Source organism: Mustelus asterias, chromosome 11 (assembly GCF_964213995.1).
Source record: "Mustelus asterias chromosome 11, sMusAst1.hap1.1, whole genome shotgun sequence".
NCBI classification, from domain to species: domain Eukaryota; kingdom Metazoa; phylum Chordata; class Chondrichthyes; order Carcharhiniformes; family Triakidae; genus Mustelus; species Mustelus asterias.
Genome location: NC_135811.1, coordinates 50,578,466 through 50,601,719, shown reverse-complemented (window position 1 = coordinate 50,601,719; position 23,254 = coordinate 50,578,466). Strand labels below are relative to the sequence as shown.

The 23,254-nt window shown below is 45.1% G+C and overlaps 1 protein-coding gene and 1 long non-coding RNA gene across 5 annotated transcripts in view; one reads left to right on the top strand and one right to left on the bottom strand.

Moving 5' to 3' along the window:
* Window positions 1-12,203, top strand: part of minpp1b (multiple inositol-polyphosphate phosphatase 1b) — a 70,288-nt gene extending 58,085 nt beyond the window's left edge. The window contains exons 4-5 of one of the 4 annotated variants that reach the window (XR_013498990.1): window positions 1,441-2,185; window positions 12,097-12,203. Coding sequence is in view for 2 of the 4 variants with exons in the window: in XM_078223584.1 (XP_078079710.1) it covers window positions 1,441-1,792; window positions 12,097-12,171 (427 nt within the window). In the remaining 2 variants the exon portion in view is untranslated. Of the gene's footprint in view, window positions 1-1,440; window positions 2,451-12,096 lie in introns of all 4 variants that reach the window. The other 3 variants (XR_013498991.1, XM_078223585.1, XM_078223584.1) reach the window with 3 other exon arrangements.
* On the bottom strand, window positions 1,598-23,174 carry LOC144500531 (uncharacterized). Its single transcript, XR_013498992.1, has 3 exons — window positions 23,113-23,174; window positions 16,993-17,092; window positions 1,598-1,654 (listed from the first exon to the last, which is right to left on the bottom strand). It is a non-coding gene; the product is annotated as an uncharacterized LOC144500531 (long non-coding RNA).
* Window positions 23,175-23,254: the final 80 nt, after the last annotated feature.

Here is a 23,254-nt window from a genome sequence, read left to right as displayed (position 1 = left end):
TGACAGGTTTCTGAGTACAAATTGGACGTGGCCCCCGGGGGGTGGGGGCAAAATTGACAGTAATTTTGAATGGCTTTTCAGGAAGAGGTGAGAAGCTGGTGTTAAAAATAGAAAAGGTTACACTGGTGCACTAAGAATTGCTTCTCTGGGGTGGGGTCCAGTATATATTATCGTCTTCGGTTCTTCCCTCCACGCCCCACCCCCCCCCGGCCCGCCACCCGAGTCAGAGTGCGTGAAGTTAGCCGCTCCAAGTGAGGTCCAGTCCAACTATTGGAGATGTGACCCAGAATAATTTTTTGAATCATTAGAACTCAAAATAATTTAATTGTTAAAGACGCACACCTCTTTTTTCATGAGGTTGTTATTGGCAATTTTTCCCACGATACACAGGGCACTTTGTAAGACAATCGATCCGTCATGGACAGCGGTGTCAGTGGATCACTGCACCTGGTTAAATAGGCACTTTCTCTGGGGGCTGGGGTGAGCAGAAAGAAATCATTTGGGAGTTGGCAGGTGATGAGGAGACGGGAGACCTAGTCAGCCTCAAAACTAGCTCTTTTGGCATCTGTGGAGAAAGCGCTGGAAACACTTGGGGGTGGTGGGGGCGGTGTTGATCTTACTGGTTCGTCACGCCAGTTGCTCAGCGTGGCGAGCTGGTAAGATCGCGAGCGAGGTCTCGCCTCTCGCAATGATACTAGCACTGAATTGCTGGCAAAATCAACCTCTAGCCCAGGAAGGGGGCGCAATTGGTTGGGGGCCATGATCGGGGGGTGGGGGGGGGCGGGGGGAGTGAGTGTGGCGTACTCAGTGGGGCAATCGGCGGGGGTTGGGGAGGCAATGTCCAGGGGAGTGGGGGAGTGACAATCTCCCAGCTGACTCTGTACTCTTGTACATAGTGCATTGGGAGATCACGGCACGTGCGCAATAGCCCCCTTTAGCAGTCATCAGCCGGCTTCCCGGCGTGAATAGACTCTGTCCATTCCCCTACTGGCAAGAATCACACTTTCCCTTTTTTTTTCTAAAATTGTGATAAGATTTGGTATTTTTCTCTTGCTGGGAAAATGGGCACGATTCTCTCCCCTTTTCATGCTTGTTTGGCACTTTGAATTCTCTTGGTTAGATCACCCACTAGGACTTCACACCAAATGCTGACAGCCCTAATATAAGCACTCGATCTCTGTCAGCATCCATCTACTAAACTGGTCTATTAGCTTCGTCAGTGATGTCCACACACTAAGAATGTAAGAAGTAAGTTCAAAATGCTGGAGAACACGTTCGTTGCACAATTGCAGAAGCCCGGAATCCCAGTTGAAGGTAAATTCACCCAATTTAATTGCCCTGTTTGGCAGCATAGATGTTCCCTCTAAAAAAAATAGTGGTTCTGAAAAATCCTCAGAAAGAAGGGTTTTATTAATATTTTCTTTTGCTTCTTCACCCCAGGAACCAGTCGATATCTCACACCGCTGTGTTACGGTTCGGACATGCGGAGACCCTCCTGCCAGTCCTGACTCTCATGGGCTATTTTAAGGATGATCGCCCCTTACTAGCAAACAACTTTGAAGAGCAGAAAAACCGCAAGTTCAGGAGTGGGCGGATTTCACCCTTTGCCGCGAACCTGGTTCTCGTGCTGTACCAGTGCAGTGGAGCGCGGAGCCTAGGAGAGAAGTACAAGCTCCAGTTATTCCTGAATGAAAAGCCACTGCCATTTCCGCACAGTGGGAACCTTGTTGCTGACTATGGGGAAGTAAAGGAGTCCTATCAGCATCTCATCGAATCGTTGAGATTCAGCAATGTATGTGAGTTTGCCACAAGGGAGGACTTAATTACTCTAGAGCATGAAGAATTTTGAGCTAGCTGCTTGTCTTTTCTCTGATGGGCTCAAGTTGGGGTCCAAGTCCCTGGAATTTGGATTTTTTTTCCCCCATTAATTGAAAGATTTCTTCGAGTATATTTTACTTTACACACTGTAGATGATGCTGAACGGGCTTTGACAAAACTTGGGACAAATGACTGATCGTGAGACAGGACTTTACACTTTAGTTTTTGAATGTCGCAAAACACTTCAGTCGTAGTCAACTGACATCCTCCGTAAGCAGCGCCCCGTATATTTCACGTGTCCCTAAGAAAACACTTCAGTTATTGCAACTTTTGAGGACTGAAGTCGCTGCTGAACCTCCCAAAATCAGTAAGTTACATTGGGCCACCAAGTACCTTTGACTATGAACCAATCTGGTTGTGGTGAAATCAAAGCAGAAACTTGCTGGAAACACTTGGCAGGTCAGGCAGCATCCATTGATAGAAAAACAACAGTTAAAGTTTCTAGCTGATGTCCTTTCATCAGATCTGGAAGATATTAGAGACAAACATCTGATGAAAGGTCATCGATGAAAGGTCAGCGATGCACAAGTTCCAGAATCAACAGAATTATGCTTTTCTGTTGGTTGGTTCTGGTGAGTTTGCTTATTGAGGAATAATGTTTTAATTGGCCAAGTTTCACAAAGTAATGTGGCCACGTATGTTTCCTAAGAATTTTTAAGTTTACAATGCAATATTTTCTGTTTGTGGATAATAATTTGCTGCATTAGTTGGTTCCCAAGAACTGTAAATGATCCGTTTGAGCTGTACTGTTAAGACCAATATGTTGAGTGATGGGTAACATTTCTCCTAGACTAGTGTGAGAAACCTCCTTTGTCCATTTTTCACAAGGATTTGGCCCCAAAGGTTGCTAAAGTGTGAATGAGAAGTCTTGCAGTTCCTTCACATAATGTAAGTTAGAGTAGCTCATGAGGTAGAGGGGTAGAATTCTTTCCAATGCTGTCTCTTGCATAAGCTCACTACAGGCATACCTACTGTATAAATGTAGCTACTACGCTGTCCAAAATGTTTCACTCTCTCATAAAATATGTTCATAGGATCAGAGAGCAAATCAGACCGGAAATACTAAACCCATGTATCACAGAATTGTTATGGTGCAGAAGGAGGCCATTTGGCCCATCATGTCTGCGCCTGCTCTCCAGATGAACATCATGGCCCAATTGAACTTGCCTCCACCACACTTCCAGGCAGTGCATTCCAGACCCAAACCACTCATTGTATGAAATAGCGTTTTCTCACATCACATTTGCTCCTTTTTGCAAATCGCTTTAAATCTGTGCCCTCTGGGTCTTGATCCTATGAAAAGCTGGAACAGTTTCCCCCATCTACTCTGTCCAGCCCCCTTATGATTTTGAGCATCTCTATCAAATCTCCTCTTAGCCTTCCTCTCTCCATTGGAGAATAATCCCAATCTCTCCAATCAATCCTCATAAACAGAGGTTCCTCATGTCTGGAACCATTCTTGTGATCCTCTTCTGCACATCTTTCACATTCTTCCTATACTGTGGCTCCCAGAACTTATTACAGCTGAGGTCTAACTAGTGTCTTGTGTAAGTTCAGCATAAGCTCCTCCCTCTTGTACTCTATGCCCCGATTGATAAGGCCCAGAATACTGTATGCTTTATTAACTGTTCTCTCCATATTTCCTACCACCTTCAATGATCTGTATATACACATGTATCACATATACACCCAGATCCCACTGTTTCTGTGTCCCTTTAAGAATTTTACCTCTTAATGGGGGAAGAAGATGAAGCATAAAAGCAACATGTTAAAGTTAGCAGCAATTGCTTGGTACAGAGTGATCCATAGCGATAGAGGACATTAAGGATAACAACCAGTGGAGTGACACATTACCAGGATCCATTTAGCAATATCACACAAAGGGACCTATCCATGACCTCTATTATGGGATGATTATAATGGCTGACATGGTGTCCCATGATACTCTAATTGACTCTAAGAAAATAGGTAAGGGACTCAATCCAGTCTCAACCCCAGCATTGTTCACATTGTACCGGAGGGCAGTGGCCGAGTGGTATTATCACTGGACTAGTAATCCAGGGACCAAAGGCAATGCTCACCATGGCAGATGGTGAAATTTGAATTCAATAAAAATCTGGAATTAAAAGTCCAAGTGATGACCATGAAACCATGTTGATTGTCGTAAAAACCCGACTGGTTCACTAATGTCCTTTAGGAAAGGAAATCTGCCATCCTTACCCAGTCTGGCCTACATGTGACTCCAGAGCCACAGCAATGTGGTTGACTCTTAACTGCCCCCCTCAAGGGCAATTAGGGATGGGCAATAAATGCTGGCCCAGTTGGTGATGCCCACGTCCCATAAAACATTTTTTAGAAAAGCATTATCAGCAACACTTCCCAACATTTGTCCAATTTTCTCTAGCACGTACAACCTGGTTTTCCAAAGCTGAGAAGCTGAAACGCAAAAGATTTTGGGCGGAATTCTCCAGCCACGCTGGTCTAAAAGCTGGAAATTCCCGCCTGACTGTCAATGAGGTTTCACATTCTCCGCAACGTGCCCGCTAAAATTCCACTGGCGGGCGGGATGGGAGAATTCCGGCCTTCAAGAAGCTAAATCACCCATGAAAATGATTCATTGTTAAAGTTTTTAGGACGATAGAAATTAGGGACACAGCATTGTGGAGAATGCATGGCTCCAGCCCCGGCATGGAAAAGAATTAGATTAGGCTTCATCTAATTAAATGGCAGAGAAGGTCTGAAGGGCTGAATGGCCTATTGTTCGAAACTCAGAGGTCATGAGTTCAGATTCTCTGAGTGGTAAACTTTGAAACTGGAGCTCAATAAATCTCTGGGCTATCACCAGAACAAAATGAATGTGAAATATATTTGATTTCCATAAATACCCAACTGTGTCACTGCTTGCTCCTTGGAGAATCCCAGCCTGGTCTGCATTATGTGTGACTCGAATCCAAACTATGTGGTTGATTCTTATTGCAGCGACCAACTAAGGCACGCGGTTATAAAAACTATCACGACCCAATGATTCACCAAAGTGGATGAGTGCTCAATTCTGGATCGTCAACACAGTTGGGTATTTATGGAAATCGAATATATTTCACATTCATTTTGTTCTGGTGATAGCCCAGAGATTTATTGAGCTCCAGTTTCAAAGTTTACCACTTGTCAGGGTCATCACATCCTGAGTAGAAAATGTAATAAACCTAACATCTACATTTGAAGAAGGGAATCTCTCGTCCTTCTCAAATGAGAAGCTTCTGCTCAAACCTGGTCCTCTGCGGGAGATTCATCGTCCTTCCCATCTTCTTCCAGGATCCTATATGACAGCTTCTCCAAGCATGCTTGGAGTGGCAGGATTGTGGAGCCTGCAACTTATCACCATTTCACTGATAGCTCATTCAGGCCCAGACTGCAGAGCATGGACAGTGAACGCTCAAAACACAGAAATGCTGCTTTAACAGGCCACTCTAATGCCTTTCCCTCACTATCCTTTATCAGAAGATTCCAGGGCAGATTGCATTTTGGATTTCAGTTAATACTGGCTTTCGGATACTGCATATCAGAATCACACAGCGCAGAAGAGGCCCTTTGGCCCATCGAGTCTGCACTGACACACGAGAAACACCTGAACTCATCTAATCCCATCAACCAGCACTTGGCCCATAGCTTTGAATGTTATGATGTGCCAAGTGATCATCCAGATAATTTTTAAAGGATGTGAGGCAACCTACCTCTATCACCCTCCCAGGCAGCGCATTCCAGATCGAGACCACCCTCTGAGTAAAAACATTTTTCTGCACATTCCCCCCTAAACCTCCTGCCCCTCACTTTAAACTTGTGTCCCCTCGTGACTGACCTTTCAGCTAAGGGGAACAGCTGCTCCCTATCATTCTGTCCATGCCCCTCATAGTTTTGTAAAGTAGCTTTATAATATCCTACGCCTTAGCTAGCTCTAGTCTAAAGTAAATAACATGGTAGAAAAGTAAGATGGTATCACTGAATAATAAATACAGGGTGCTTGTAATAAGTACTCTTTTTGACACATTCCCCACAAAAATCACAAGGAAAACAGTACAAACAACTAGACTTCCTGCACTAAAGGTCGATGGGAATGTGAAGTTTCTCAATGTGTTCAGTTTTTGGATTTACAGATAATTTATCATCTCCACACATACCACACGCCTCATTAAACATTTTTTCCTAAGAACACCTGGGGTTTTCCAAAAATGTCAGTGAGCAAAGTTTGAATGGGTGGACCAGGAACCTACCTTTACAATCTGCCTTTACTGTGGTAATATTGCAACACTTGATTCCCTTCACGTTGTGTGTTACAGACAACACCAGGAAAACAAACAATTGCATATAATTTTACAACTTTGGTCACACACCATCTGTAAGTTTAATAAGGAGTAGCCTTTTTACTTCACAAAAGGCACATTATTGTGGCAGAGTGCATTGTACAATCATTGCTGCTTTGTACAGAGGGCAGCGTCTCTGACCCACAATAAAATTGTCTGATTTTTCTAACTACCAGTGCAGGTGGATGTTGACCCTCTGTGTGAAGGAGTTTACTGAAACTGGGTCTTTCTTACCTCTAAACTCATCCCGCTGTTTCCACTTGTCAAGGATTAATGCAAGATTAAGGTTTCGCTGTGACAGAGTGCGACATTTGTTTGTCGTTCTTTGGCTGTCAGGTCAGGGATGGTTCCTCTGACTCGGTGCGTGTGCCTCACAAGTACTTAATGGGCATGTGGGTTCTTGCAGGGCCTTGGGCAGTACCAGGTCCTGAGGCTTGGCCTCATAGGCCTTTAGACCACCCCAAGTCCGAGTCTTCTCCTGTTCACACTCCTCATTCTCTAGCGTATCTGGTAAATTTAAGCTTATTTTTTAGTAGTCAAAAGTAGGCTTATATTAACACCCCAATGAAGTCACCATGAAAATCCCCCAGACGCCACACTCCGGCGCCTGTTTAGGTGCACTGAGGGAGAATTTAGCATGGCCAATGCACCTAACCAGCGCGTCTTTCAGATTATGGGAGGAAACCAGAGCACCCGGAGGAAACCCATGCAGACACAGTGTGAACATGCAAATTCCACACAGACAGTAAATTTGCTGATGACACCAAGATTGGTGGAGTAGTGGATGAGGTGGAGGGCTGTTGTAGGCTGCAAAGAGACATAGATAGGATGCAAAGCTGGGCTGAAAAATGGCAAATGGAGTTTAACCCTGATAAATGTGAGGTGATTAATTTTGGTAGGACTAATTTAAATGTGGATTACAAGACTGTGGAGGAACAGAGAGATCTTGGGGTCCATATCCACAGATCTCTAAAGGTTGCCACTCAAGTGGATAGAGCTGTGAAGAAGGCCTATAGTGTGTTAGCTTTTATTAACAGGGGGTTGGAGTTTAAGAGCCATGGGCAAATACCCCATGCCACAATTCAGTGGTGTTATGAGGTGGCATGGAAGGAGCATGGGGAGTGGGTGAAGGTGTGAGGATTAGAGGCATAAAGGCTTTTAGGATAACTGGGAAAGAAGTCACAGAGCACCGATGTGGACCTTCCAACCGGCCCACCTCGGCACCCTCCCATCCCAGTGGCCACCTCCGATCTGCTTCGGGGATGGGTGGGTCGTGGGCCCGACCTCTTCCCACCCCCACCTCCCAGAGTGAAGATTGTGAGTGACACTTTCATATCGAGGTGTGTATACCTGACCCAAATTTCCTGCATTGGTGGCAAAAACCCATCCATGTGTTACCTCATTTCAACAAAGCTCAATGAGGGGTTTGAATTATTTATTTCTCCAGAAATCATTCAAATGTGCTTGAAGTGCTGGCACCTCTGCCTGCTGCAATTAAACTGCCCTCACTCTGACTTCAAGAGGCATCCAATATGAAGGTGGCTTGATCCAATGGACATGATCTCACTGCACAAAGCTGGCCCTAACTGGCCATCTCACTCAGACCAGGTCCTGAGGACGGAGGGGTAGGGGGTGGCTTTCTGGGGCAGGGCTCAATTGTGGTTTGCATTGGGATAGAGGAAGCTTTACTCTGCAGCGAGCATGGGATCACTCACACACACCAATCATATCAAGTGGATAGAAGAAGAAAATTATTCCATCCCCAGTAAGAAAATAATTTGCCTGGCTGAATGTAAAGGGTGAATATATTAAACGATTAGTAAAATGGATGCAAATACTTCAATGCTTTAAGCCACAATAATGGCATTCCAAATAAATTCAAAGTAAATATTTGCAAATTTGAATTTTACTAGTTTGCATTTAGCAAATTGCTGGGGAAATTCTTTTAATGGGGAAATATAACGTAAGTGAAATAAAAGACCATAGTCAAATCAGTAAAGTTGATAAGTCACCTGCCACTCATTGTGATTGGATGAAAAATTAATACTATCACAAGTATTCTTGTTTTTAACCAAAGAACAATTTTAATTGTATTATATTTCATGTATTAATTTGAAAATTGAATTTTCACTTGTTAACATGCTAGACCTTTGCCACACACCATACTATCTCAAGTAAAATGAATTCCTTCTTACATATCATCATAGAAATCATAGAAACCCTACAGCACAGAAAGAGGCCATTCGGCCCATCGAGTCTGCACCGACCATAATCCCACCCAGGCCCTACCCCCATACCCCTACATATTTTACCCACTAATCCCTCTAACCTACGCATCTCAGGACACTAAGGGCAATTTTAGCATGGCCAATCAACCTAACCAATATCGTATATTTAGGAAGGCAGGACCTTGGTGAGACCACATTTGGAATATTGTGTGCAGTTCTGGTCACCTCACTATAAGAAGGATGTGGAAGCGCTGGAAAGCGTGCAGAGGAGATTTACCAGGATGCTGCCTGGTTTGGAGGGTAGGTCTTATGAGGAAAGGTTGAGGGAGCTAGGGCTGTTCTCTCTGGAGCGGAGGAGGCTGAGGGGAGACTTAATAGAGGTTTATAAAATGATGAAGGGGATAGATAGAGTGAACGTTCAAAGACTATTTCCTCGGGTGGATGGAGCTATTACAAGGGGGCATAACTATAGGGTTCATGGTGGGAGATATAGGAAGGATATCAGAGGTAGGTTCTTTACGCAGAGAGTGGTTGGGGTGTGGAATGGACTGCCTGCAGTGATAGTGGAGTCAGACACTTGAGGAACATTTAAGCGGTTATTGGATAGGCACATGGAACACACCAGGATGATAGGGAGTGGGATAGCTTGATCTTGGTTTCAGATAAAGCTCGGCACAACATCGTGGGCCGAAGGACCTGTTCTGTGCTGTACTGTCCTATGTTCTATGTTCTACGACAGTGACCCAAACTGGGTATCGAACCCCAATCCCTGGCTCTGTGAGGCAGCAGTGCTAACCACTATGCCACCATGCTGCCCTAATGATGCTGTCCTTATGATGCTGTCAGACCCCTGGCCCTAAGCTATGTCCATTGCCACTGAACATGTTGTGCTTCGGTTGCTGCTTCAACTGATGACTTTTTAAAAATGTGAATAAACAAATCGAACTGACTACGTAACTAACAATTTAACAGGACTGTACCCTTGAGAGGGATGTTAATTGCCTAGGCTCTCAAATTTACTCCACATTTAACCCGGGTTCTACATCTTTGAGTGAATCATCCCCAATGATAGAGATGATAGATAAACATGTGGTAGATATGCCTGTGGTCAGAGGTTTGGCCTCAGACATCGCCCGAGGCTCAGTAACCAAACTCACACCCATGGGCAAATACCCCATGCCACAATTCAGTGGTGTTATGAGGTGGCATGGAAGGAGCATGGGGAGTGGGTAAAGGTGTGAGGGTTAGAGGCATAAAGGCTTTTAGGATAACTGGGAAAGAAGTCCCAGAGCACCGATGTGGACCTTCCAACCGGCCCACCTCGGCACCCTCCCATCCCAGTGGCCACCTCCGATCTGCTTCGGGGATGGGTGGGTCATGGGCCCCGACCTCTTCCCACCCCCACCTCCCAGAGTGAAGATTGTGAGTGACACTTTCATATCGAGGTGTGTATACCTGACCCAAATTTCCTGCATTGGTGGCAAAAACCCATCCATGTGTTACCTCATTTCAACAAAGCCCAATGAGGGGTTTGAATTATTTATTTCCCCAGAAATCATTCAAATGTGCTTGAAGTGCTGGCACCTCTGCCTGCTGCAATTAAACTGCCCTCACTCTGACTTCAAGAGGCATCCAATATGAAAGTGGCTTGATCCAATGGACATGATCTCACTGCACAAAGCTGGCCCTAACTGGCCATCTCACTCAGACCAGGTCCTGAGGACGGAGGGGTAGGGGGTGGCTTTCTGGGGCAGGGCTCAATTGTGGTTTGCATTGGGATAGAGGAAGCTTTACTCTGCAGTGAGCATGGGATCACTCTCACACACCAATCATATCGAGTGGATAGGAGAAGAAAATTATTCCATCCCCAGTAAGAAAATAATTTGCCTGGCTGAATGTAAAGGGTGAATATATTAAACGATTAGTAAAATGGATGCAAATACTTCCATGCTTTAAGCCACAATAATGGCATTCCAAATAAATTCAAAGTAAATATTTGCAAATTTGAATTTTACCAGTTTGCATTTAGCAAATTGCTGGGGAAATTCTTTTAATGGGGAAATATAACGTAAGTGAAATAAAAGAACATAGTCAAATCAGTAAAGTTGGTAAGTCACCTGTCACTCATTGTGATTGGATGAAAAATTAATACTATCACAAGTATTCATGTTTTTAACCAAAGAACAATTTTAATTGTATTATATTTCATGTATTAATTTGAAAATTGAATTTTCACTTGTTAACATGCTAGACCTTTGCAACACACCTTAATATCTCAAGTAAAATGAATTCCTTCTTACATATCATCATAGAAATCATAGAAACCCTACAGCACAGAAAGAGGTCATTCGGCCCATCGAGTCTGCACCGACCATAATCCCACCCAGGCCCTACCCCCATACCCCTACATATTTTACCCACTAATCCCTCTAACCTACGCCTCTCAGGACACTAAGGGCAATTTTAGCATGGCCAATCAACCTAACCAGCACATCTTTGGACTGTGGGAGGAAAGCGAAGCACCTGGAAGAAACCCACGCAGACACGAGGAGAATGTGCAAACTTCACACAGACAGTGACCCAAGCCGGGAATCGAACCCAGGCCCCTGGAGCTGTGAAGCAGCAGTGCTAACCACTGTGCCACTGTGCCGCATAGTAGCACACTGTAACATAAACCACCCGTAACATATTGACCCTACCAATATCGTATATTTAGGAAGGCAGTTTATATAGAGTCTCGTGTGGATAACATTACTTGATGGCAACGTATTGAGTTAATCTTGGTTTTAGTTCAATCCCAGCACTAAAATATGTCCGTTTGGAAAAAAAAGGCTGAGGCGTGACTTATAGAGGTCAGCAAAATTGTGAATGGTTTTGATGGAGTGGATATAGAAAGAATATTTCCTCTTGTGTAGGAGAGAATAACTAGAGACTTCCAATATAAGATAGTCACCAAGAAATTAGATGGGAGATTCAGAAGAAACCTCTTTACCCAGGGAGTGCTGAGAATGTGGAGCTGACTGCCACACACAGCAGTGGAAGCAAATTATATAGATGCACTTAAGTTGTAACTAGACAAGCCTATGAGGGCGAAGGGATGGAAGACTACGATTTTAATATTCATTTATGGGATGCGGGTGCCGCTGGCTGAGCCAGCATTTATTTCCCATCCCTAGTTGCCCTTCAGAAGGTGGTAGTGAGCTGCCTTCTTGAACTACTGCAGTCCCTGAGATGTAGGTAAACACATAGTGCTGGCAGGGAGGGAGGTCCAGGGTTTTGACCCAGTGACAGTGAAGGAGCTGAGATATATTTCCAAGCCAGGATGGTTGAGTGACTTGGAGGGGAAACTTCAAGTGCTGGTGTTCCCAGGTATCTGCTGTCCTTTTAGGTGGCAGTAGTCGTGGGTTTGGAAGGTGCTGTCTAAGGAACTTTGGTAAGTTCCTGCAGTGCATTTAGTAGATTTAGATGAGATGAGAGAAGATTCAAGTGGAGCACAGACACCAACATGGACTAGATGGGCCAGATGGCCTGTTTCTGCCGTATCGTATATAATCCTATGTAGATACTTTGAGATATACATGCTATATTTTTTAAATGATGCTTGCACTGACAATCTGCTCTCTCTCCTACAGGTGTGTGACGACCACAGTTGCTTCCAATTCATTTTCTTTCTCTTCCTCCTCTTATTGTTTGTAGTTTATTATTAAAGTTGCCACCAACTTGGCATTCTCCATCTTTATATTTGTTTGATAGATTCATAATTTGTGATTCTGTATCTAGAATCGTACAACTCTGAGGCAGCTCATTTGGCCCATGATGCTTTGAAAGGGCTGGCCAATAGTCTCGCTTCCAACCCAGCATTCATTTATTTTCACCCTTCTCTAATATTTATCCAATTCCCTTTCCAAAGTTATCACTGAATTTGCTTCATCCACTCTTTCAGGCAGGTGCTTCCCAACTCAGGGGGCAGCACGGTGGCACAGCAGTTAGCACTGCTGCCTCTCAGCACCAGGGACCCAGGTTCGATTCCTGGCTTGGGTCACTGTCTGTGTGGAGTTTACACATTCTCCTCGTGTCTGCGTGGGTTTCCTCCGAGTGCTCTGGTTTCCTCCCACAGTCCAAAGATGTGCGGGTTAGGTTGATTGGCTATGCTAAATTGCCCCTTAGTGTCAGAGGGACTAGCTAGGGTAAATGCATAGGGTATTGGGGAATGGGGCTTGGGTGGGGTTGTGGTCGTTGCAGACTCGATGGGCTGAATGGCCTCCTTCTGCACTGTAGAATTCTATGATTACTGTGCTGGGTAAACATATTTCCCTCATCCTCCCACTATTCCCTTTTGCAATGGCAGGATGGAGGTTACACATTAGGATTAGGACCTGATTTCTCTGGCAATAGAACAACAGAGTTCATGATTTCAACTTTACTTACAGCTTTTACACTAAACATTGGGATTTTGCAGCCTTTCATATTTAACAGGCCCCTTCCCCTTCCATACTAGTATCCAAGCCCGTGAAGGAGAAAGGGGAGGGTGTAGAAATAAAGCAATTGAGAAGAAGAAGAGAAAGATTAAAAGGAGAGAGAAAACTGCAACCTCATTTCAGTCATCCAGAGTAGTGATGAACAATCAACTTCTGTACCAGCAAGAAGCCCACATCTGAGGAAGTGCAACTGGTAATCTGTGACCCAGATTGGAATGCAATTCACTCTTGTGAGCTGCCTGAATTTAAAAAAAGAAATGTGAACAAAAATATCTTGGGATAGTGAGTGAAATCTCACAAAGAATTGTAATTATCATGACCGCTAACTGTTGGTCGATTATTCCTTCAAGGATCATGAAGATGAATGACATCCGCTGTTTTCAAAACATTTGTTTAAAGTTTAAAGTTTATTTATTAGTCACAAGTAAGACTTACATTAACACTGCAATGAAGTTACTGTGAAATTCCCCTAGTCGCCACACTCTGGCGCCTGTTCGGGTCAATGCACCTGACCAGCTGTGTTTTTGCTGTGTATATTAATAAAATTCTGATTGAACCTTGCTGTCATTCTATAACAGCCTGTGGATGAGATCGCATCTGGAAAAATGGGTGGGGTGGTGAGGCAGCCAGAGTGTGGGGCCTCGGCAGCTCAAGACACTGTCCTTCATGATGGGTCAGTGATGGGCTGAGAATACACAGAGCCAGAAACAGGGAATGGGAAATCGGGGGTGGGAGTTTATTTATTAGTGTCACAAGTAGGCTTACATTAACACTGGAATGAAGTTACTGTGAAAATCCCCTAGTCGCCACACTCCGGTGCCTGTTCGGGTACACTGAGGGAAACTTTAGCATGGCCAATCCACCTAACCAGCACGTCTTTCAGACTGTGGGGAGAAACCCGGAGGAAACCCACGCAGACACGGGGAGAATGTGCAGACTCCGCAGAGACAGTGACCCAAGCCGGGAATCGAACCTGGGTCCTTGGCACTGTGAGGCAGCAGTGCTAACCACTGTGCCACCCCTAGACCTACAGGAAGTCACACACATGGCAAATAGGGAGGGGGGAAGATGGGAGCATGAAATGTTACAAACATGAGACCAAGGGAGGTTGGAGGGTGGGGATGGGTTGGGGAGACCAGGTGGCAGCTACAACACAAGGCAAACTCTTCACATCTCCGCCCCACCTCCAGATTTTGCCTCCTAGGTTTCATTTCAGTCTTGGTTGTGAGAAATCCATGAGGAACATCAGCTAGCTAATGGATGGGAGGAAACCACTGCCAGGGACCTAAGGGAACAAGTCCAATGAATCAGCTGAGTGAATCTTCTCTGAATTATCTTCAGCGTAAGGATCTCCACACCAACGCTAATGTTAAGAAAGCCCACCAAAGCCTCTACTTCCTCAGGAGGCTAAAGAAATTCAGCACGTCTGCTACAACTCTCACCAACTTTTACAGATGCACCATAGAAAGCATCCTTTCCAGATGTATCACCGTTTGGTATGGCTCTTGCTCTGCCCAAGACTGCAAGAAACATGTGAACGTAGCCCAGTCCATCACACAAACCAGCCTCCCATCCATTGACTCCATCTACACTTCCTGCTGCCTCAGAAATACAGTTAGCATAATTAAGGACCCCATGCACCACAGACATACTCTCTTCCACAGACTTCCATCGGGAAAAAGATACAGAAGTCTGAAAACATGTACCAACTGATTCAAGAACATCTTCTTCCCTGCTGGCATCAGACCTTCGAATGTTCCTATCATATGTTAAGCTGATCTTCCCCTACACCCTATCTGTGACTGCATCGCGACATTCTGCACCCTCTCCTTTCCCCCTATGTACTCTATGAACGGTATGTTTTGTCTGCAAGAAACAATCCTTCTCACTGTATCCCAATACATGTGCCAATAATAAATCAATTCAATTCAATATCCTCCCTTAAATAAGCAGTCCTCTAGGTGTGCTCTCACTAAAGCCCTGTACAGTTGTAGCACGACTTCCTTACTTTTATACTCCATCCTCCTTGCAATAAAGGCCAACATTCCACTTGCCTTCCTCATTGTTTACTGTAACTGCATGCTAATTAATTGTAGTTCAGGTACAATATGAAGACACGTCTATACTGCAGCATTCTGTAGTCTCTCTCCATTGTTTTTTCCTGTTCTTCCTGCCAAAGTGGATAACCTCACATTTTACTACTTTATATTCCATCTGCCACATTCTCGCCAACTCACTTGATGTTTCCTTTGCAAAGAAATATTTGTGACCATCATTTTAACCATCAGCCCTGCACATTCCCATTTGATGTGCAGTATGCTCTTTAAACTCTCACATAACACAAAGAAAACCTTAATCATGATCTTTGGGGAGGCGATGGCTGAGTGATATTATTGCTAGATTATTATTCCAGAAATTTAGCTAGTGTTCTGGGAACTCGGTTTTGAATCCCGCCACAGCAGATGGTGAAATTTGAATTCAATAAAAAAATCTGGAATTAAGAATCTTGTGATGACCATGAAACCATTGTCGGAAAAACTTATCTGCTTCACTAATGCCCTTTAGAGAAGGAAATCTGCTAACCTTACCTGGTCTGGCCTACATGTGACTCCAAAGCCACAGCAATGTGGTTGACTCTGAACTGCCCTCCAAGGGCAACTAGGGATGGGCAATAAATGCTGGCCAGCCAGAGACACCCATGTCCCATGAATGAATGAAAAAAATTAATATTTTTTCTCATCATGGGTTTTCTCTCCCCACGCACCCTCCCCCCTCCCCCCCACCCCCACCTTGCTTCTCTCCTGAAGCCTTGGACTCCTCGCTGTGATGCATTTCATAGAAACCCTACAGCACAGAAAGAGGCCATTCGGCCCATCGAGTCTGCATCTTCTGTAACCTTGTATAACTTGCCATTATTCCAGAGGAAACCCAGATGCGAGTGTTAACAAGCCATTTGATCTTTGGAGAATATATTACAGCCAAGTTCGATCTTGTCTGTGCCCAGCATGTATTAGGCACGGTGACACAGTGGTCGGCACTGCTACCTCACAGCTCCAGGAATCAGGGTTCGATTCCCAGCTTGAGTCACTGTCTGTGTGAAGTTTGCACGTTCTCCCTGTGTCTGCGTGGGTTTCCTCCGGGTGCTCTTGTTTCCTCCCACAGTCCAAAGATGTGCAGGGTTGATTGGCCATGTTAAATTGCCCATTAGTGTTCTAGGATGCATAGGTTAGAAGGTAAATGTGTGAGCTTACAGGGATAAGGCTTGGGTAGGATTCTTGTCAGTGCAGACTTTATGGGCTGAATGGCCTCCTTCTATACTGTAGTGTTTCTTCTATGAGGTCTCTGGAGCGATGAGGAATGACAGTGCTTGTCCTCCTGTAACAACAGGAAAAGCAGCGCAGAAAAGAGAAAATCCTTTGGAGATATCAACATGTAACACCAAGATTACAGTTTGATTAAGTTAGTAAAGTTCAGTGAAGATTAGCAAGATCGCAACTCACACCACCTCTGAGCAGCTGAAACAAGAGCAAATCTCACAATGCTCAAGAATCCCATGAGTTGGTAATTTCTGATGAACATGAGTAAAAGCTGCAAATAATCTCCTTCAGAGTCAGTATTAAGTGGTTTGGGGGAGCGGGGGGGTTGTCCCACATTCCAAGGGAGGTATGCAGATTCGGTCTCCAGCAGTATAGCCAAGGACACTGTTGAAGTCAACCCATCTTGACTGAATAGCGAAGGTCAGCTGAGATGTTGATCAGGGATTTGTATAAAAGTCGGGATGAGACTGCAGAAGAGTTCGGAAAACTAGTACTTTAATAATGAACTGCTCAGTGGAATTAAATTAGTAGCTCACTTAGTTACTCAGCCTGGTGCTGTCAGTCATGCTGAGTGCTGTAAGGTCATTTATGTGATAGATGTGTAAATGTGGCTTCTCTGCCAAAGCGACAGCGATAGAGCTGAAGAAGTCCAAAGGAAGTTGTTCCCAAAATATTTTCATTACCCATAGGATAACCTTTATTAATCTCTGATTGATTCAGAGGCATAGCAGACCTGCTGAATTTCCTTAGCCTTCTGAGAAAGTAGAGACATTGGTGGGCTTTCTTAATTATAGCATCAACGTGGAGATCATGACACTGAAGGCAATCCATACCTGTGGCACAAAGACATAACCATATTTCAGTGGCTTGCTAATAAAGTACTTGAAAATGGCTGAAAAGAAAGGGACAGACTGTTGAAGCTTTTCATCTCGCACTCATCAGGACAGAATCACAAGAATGCCAAATCTCAAAGGGATCAACAATTTATACTGCGTGGGGTGAGGGTGCTGATTGTTTGGCAAATATAATCTGATTGATAGAGGCGTTGCTATGGAGAATGCACCAGGGAGCCAAGCTTTTGTAAAGGAACTGGGGGAGTCTGTGGGAAGGCAAAGGGACGTCTGGTAAGTGGAAGGCTTTCAAAAGTGTATTAACCAGGGTTCAGGGTAAGCACATTCCTCTTAGAGTGAAGGGCAAGGCTGGTAGAACTAGGGAACACTGGATGACTCGGGATATTGAGACCCTGGTCAAGAAGAAGAAGGAGGCACATGACATGCATAGGCAGCTGGGATCAAGTGGATCCCTTGAAGAGTATCGGGAGTGTAGGAGTAGAGTTGAAAGAGAAATCAGGAGGGCACAGGGGACACAAAACTATTTTGGCAGTAAGATAAGGCAAAGGAGAATCCAAAGAGCTTCTACAAATACATAAAGGGCAAAAGAATAACTAGGGAGAGAGTAGGACTTCTTAAGGATCAACAAGGTCATCTATGTGCGGATCCACAAGAAATGGGTGAGATCCTAAATGAATATTTCTCATCAGTATTCACTGTTAAGAAAAGCATGGATGTTAGGGAACTTGGGGAAATAAATAGTGATGTCTTGAGGACTGTACATATAACAGAGAAGGAGGTGCTGGAAGTCTTAAAGTGCATCAAGGTAGATAAATCCCCGGGACCTGATGAAGTGTATCCCAGGACACTGTGGGATGCTAGGGAGGAAATTGCGGGTCCCCTAGCAGAGATATTTGAATCATCGATAGTCACAGGTGAGGTGTCTGAAGGTTGGAGGGTGGCAAATGTTTTCCCTTAAGAAGGGCTGCAGGGAAAAGCCTGGGAACTACAGGCCGGTGAGCCTCACATCTGTGGTGGGTAAGTTGTTAGAAGGTATTTTGAGAGACAGGATTTACAGCCATTTAGGGACGCAAGGACTGATTAGAGACAGTCAGCATGGCTTTGTGAGTGGAAAATCATGTCTCACAAATTTGATTGAGTTTTTTGAAGCAGTAACCAAGAAGGTGGATGAGGGCAGTGCAGTTGATGTTGTCTACATGGACTTTAGTAAGGTCTTTGACAAGGTACCACATGGTAGGTTGCTGCATAAGGTTAAATCTCACGTGATCCAGGGTGTGGTAGCCAAATGGATACAGTATTGGCTTGATGACAGAATAATTGGCTTGATGGCAGACGCTACGACAACGGATGAATGAACACCGCTCGACAATCACCAGGCAAGACTGTTCTCTTCCTGTGAGGGAAGTCATGGGCATTCAGCCTCTGATCTTCAGGTAAGCGTTCTCCAAGGCGGCCTTCACAACACACAACAGCGCAGAGTCGCTGAGCAGAAACTGATAGCTAAGTTCCGCACATATGAGGACCGCCTAAACCAGGATGTTGGATTTATGTCACATCATCAGTAACCCCCACAGCTTGCCTCCTGGACTTGCAGGCTGTCCTGTCTGGAGACAATACACGTCTCTTTAACCTGTGCTTAATGCTCCCTCCACCCACATTGTCTGTATCTTTAAGATCTGGCTGGTTGTAGGGATTCGCATTCTAATCAGTATTCTGTAACTTGATTTCTGTGTCTCTGTGCCCTGTTTGAGAGCACATTTCCACTCCATCTGACGAAGGAGCAGCGCTCTGAAAGTGAATGGTGTTTGCTACCAAATAAACCTGTTGGACTTTAACCTGGTGTTGTTAAAACTCTTACTGTGTTCACCCCAGTCCAACGCCGGCATCTCCACATCTTGATGACAGAAGCCAGAGGGTTATTTTTCAAACTGGAGGCCTGTGACCAGCAGTGTGCCTCAGGGATCAGTGCTGGGTCCACTGTTATTTGTCATTTAAATTAATCATTTGGATGAGAATTTAGGAGGCATGGTTAGTAAGTTTGCAGATGACACCAAGATTGGTGGCATAGTGGACAGTGAAGAAGGTTATCTGGGATTGCAACGGGATCTTGATCAATTGGGCCAATGGGCTGATGAATGGCAGATGGAGTTTAATTTAGATAAATGCGAGGTGATGCATTTTGGTCAATCAAATCAGGGCAGGACTTAGTTAATGGTAGGGCGTTGGGGAGAGTTACAGAACAAAGAGATCTAGGGGTACATGTTCATAGCTCCTTGAAAGTGGAGTCACAGGTGGACAGAGTGGTGAAGAAGGCATTCAGCATGCTTAATTTCATTGGTCAGAACATTGAATACAGGATGTCTTATTGAAGTTGTACAAGACATTGGTAAGGCCACACTTGGAATACTGTGTACAGTTCTGGGCACCCTAGTATAGAAGGTATATTATTAAACTAGGAAGAGTGCAGAAAAGATTTACTAGGATGCTAACGGGACTTGATGGTTTGAGTTATAAGGAGAGGCTGGATAGACTGGGACTTTTTTCTCTGGAGCGTAGGAGGCTGAGGGGTGATCGTATTGAGTTCTATAAAATAATGAGGGGCATAGATCAGCTAGATAGTCAATATATTTTCTCAAACGTAGGGGAGTCTAAAACTTGAGGGCATAGGTTTAAGGTGAGAAGGGAGAGATACAAAAGGGTCCAGAGGGGCAATTCTTTCACACAGAGGGTGGTGAATGTCTGGAAAAAGCTGCCATAGGCAGTAGTAGAGGCGGGTACAATTTTGTCTCTTAAAAAGCATTTAGACAGTCACATAGATAAGCTGGGTATAGAGGGATATGGGCCAAATGCGGACAATTGGGACTAGCTTAATGGTTAAAAAAAAGGGGCGGCATGGACAGGTTGGGCTGAAGGGCCTGTTTCCATGTTGTAAACATCTATGACTCTATAAATACAAACCAGGAAAGTCAATTCTGATTGGCCACCGTATTGCCATGGGGAATGAACCAGGAAATGGCTGTCCCCCAAGCTTTAGTTTAGTTGAAAAAGGTGCAACTGGATGGACATGTTCTTTCTGTTGCAAAGGATAGGGCCCAGTGTGTGTGAATGTAAATAACTCATAACACACATAAGTGAGCCACACTGCAAGCTGGACTGATAATCTTAAATCGGTTGTCGTGTGATTCCTGGCACAAACGACATCGTTTAGTAAGTGTTGTCCAAATGTGGAATCACATCTAATGTTGGATACGATGGGTGCAGTTTCCCCAGAGTGCTGGATCAGACGGGAATAGCCGGGTGAAACTCACTGGCTTCACAGCCACTGTTCCTCACCTGATTAAACAGCCCTCTGTACAGGGCTGATGAGGATCAGACAGCCAGCTGGAGGGGAAGAGCCTACACCAGCCAGCAAGATCAGGATTCTGAGCTCAGGGCGCCTACTTGAAAGGGTACCCCAAACTCAGTTACATTTAAGGGTCCTCCCCCTTCCCCACACAGAAATCGGGACCCCCGGTGGACAATGGTAACAACCCCTACACGCAAAAGGGGAACACCCCTCCACAATGCAAACATTGGGGCACACCCCCCACACCATGCAAGCATTGGGGTGACCTGACCCCTGCCCCCCCAACTCCACCCGGCATCGGGGCACTCCCTCTATCCTCATAGGTGTCACACACTCCCCCACCCCCACCACAGGCATCGAGGTACTCACCCCCACCCTCCTGACAGCCATCACCCCCCTCCCATCCGGCATCAGTATCACTCCCCTTCACAAGCATCAGAGTGCCCCTCCCCACCCCCTCCCCCCCAGCTCTGGCACTGCCCCACCCCTTTCACAGGCACCCCCCCCCCAACTCCATCACAGGCACAAACACCCCCCAACAAACATTGTCCCCTCCCCCCCACCTCACCCATAAGGGGAACTGTTTGGCACTGGCACCGTGGCACTGCCACGGGCCCTGCCCAGCCATATCCCACATACCCGGGGGCCGTACCTCACCGTGCGCCCTCGGTGTGGTCATCACAACAGGCGATTTTGAAAACCAGTAGTAATTCGCACCAGTGTGATGTCAACCCTAGGAACACCTAGATAACAAGGACACCTATGTCAGACTCCTATTTATTGACTACAGCTCAACACTATTATTCCTATGAAACTCATTTCCAAACTCCATGGCCTGGGCCTTGGCACCTCCCTCTGTGACTGGATCCTGAACTTCCTAACTCACAGTCCGCAATCAGTAAGGATAGGCAACAACACCACCACAATCATCCTTAACACAGTGCCCCACGAGGCTGTGCTCTCAACCCTCTACTATACTCCTTATACACCTGTGACTGTGCGGCCAAATTCCCCTCCAATTCGATTTTCAAGTTTGCTGACGACACCACCGTAGTGCGTCGGATCTCAAACAATGACGAGAAAGAGTATAGGAATGAGATAGAGAATCTGGTAAACTGGTGCGGCGACAATAATCTCTCCCTCAATGTCAACAAAACAAAGGAGATTGTCATTGACTTCAGGAAGCGTAAAGGAGAACATGCTGCTGTCTACATCAATGGAGACAAAATAGAAAGGGTCAAGAGCTTCAAGTTTTTAAGTATCCAAATCACCAACAACCTGTCCTAATCCCCCCATGTCGACACTATAGTTAAGAAAGCCCACCAACGCCTCTACTTTCTCAGAAGACTAAGGAAATTTGGCATGTCAGCTACGACTCTCACCAACTTTTACAGATGCACCATAGAAAGCATTCTTTCTGGTTGTATCACAGCTTGGTATGGCTCCTGCTCTGACCAAGACCGCAAGGAACTACAAAAGGTCGTGAATGTAGCCCAATTCATCACACAAACCAGCCTCCCATCCATTGAGTCTGTCTATACTTCCCGCTGCCTTGGCAAAGCAGCCAGCATAATTAAGGACCTCATGCACCCCGGACATTCTCTCTTCCACCTTCTTCCTTCAGGAAAAAGTACAAAAGTCTGAGGTCACGTACCAACCGACTCAAGAACAGCCTCTTCCCTGCTGCTGTCAGACTTTTGAATGGACTTACCTTGCATTAAGTTGATCTTTCTCTACACCCTAGCCATGATTGTAACACTACATTCTGCACTCTCTCATTTCCTTCTCGATGAACGGTATATTTAGTCTGTGTAGCGCACAAGAAACAATACTTTTCACTGTATACTAATACATGTGACAATAATAAATCAACTCAAATCAAAGTCACTTGGCTGGTGGGTGGAGGTGGTGGGGGGGTGGGGTGGTGGCAGGGGGGTTGTGGTGGGAGGATACATCATGGGTAGCATCAAGCCCTATAATAATATGTTAAAATATTAAGATGTATGGAAACCAGGTTTATGCCCTTTCTCGGCATGAAGCTTATTACGTCACCCATGGGGGGGGGGGGGGAGGGGAAGATCTCAAACGGAGATCTCACCTACTCAAATCCCGTTTTCCACTGCTCGCGAGATTTAGTGACCATTACGGGATGTGCGCCTGTGGCTGACAGGGCTGCTAGATTGTGGCCTATGTTTAGAGTTTTTCAGGCAAGGTCTGGTTGAGTACTGTCCGTACTTCGCCTGTTGCTAACAGCCAAAGCGATGTGCTGTTTGATACAATTCACCAGCTATTAGGATGCACAGCCTACAGAGCTGACATCACACTGGCACTGAAATGCATATACCACACTTGTTGGGTAACCCAAATGTCTTTTTGGCTTCAAGGCAACATCCTGTTAGTGGAGAATACAACTCATGCTGCTACTGCATAGTGCCAGTGTTGCTCAGATATTTGAGACACCTTACCCTTCCAGGGTAATCTGAGATAGACTGGACACTTCTCAGGACCAACGGTGGTGGCCTTGGAGCCATTCTTGAGTTTGCTCAGATATACAGAGAGCAATTATCTGATTAGGGTAGGAATTATCCCACAGGATAGCTTGGACCAGACAAATGAGCTCACTCTCCTCGACATGCTAATTGAAAAATCTACTTACCCACCGCAAGCCCACCTTCACTGGTCAACATGCATGTTATTCAATGGTCAGTATACATGTTCTTTGTTAGTCAGTATACAGGTTGTTCACTGGTCAGTATACATGTTTTTCAATGGTCGGGGTCAATATACATGTTGTTCGA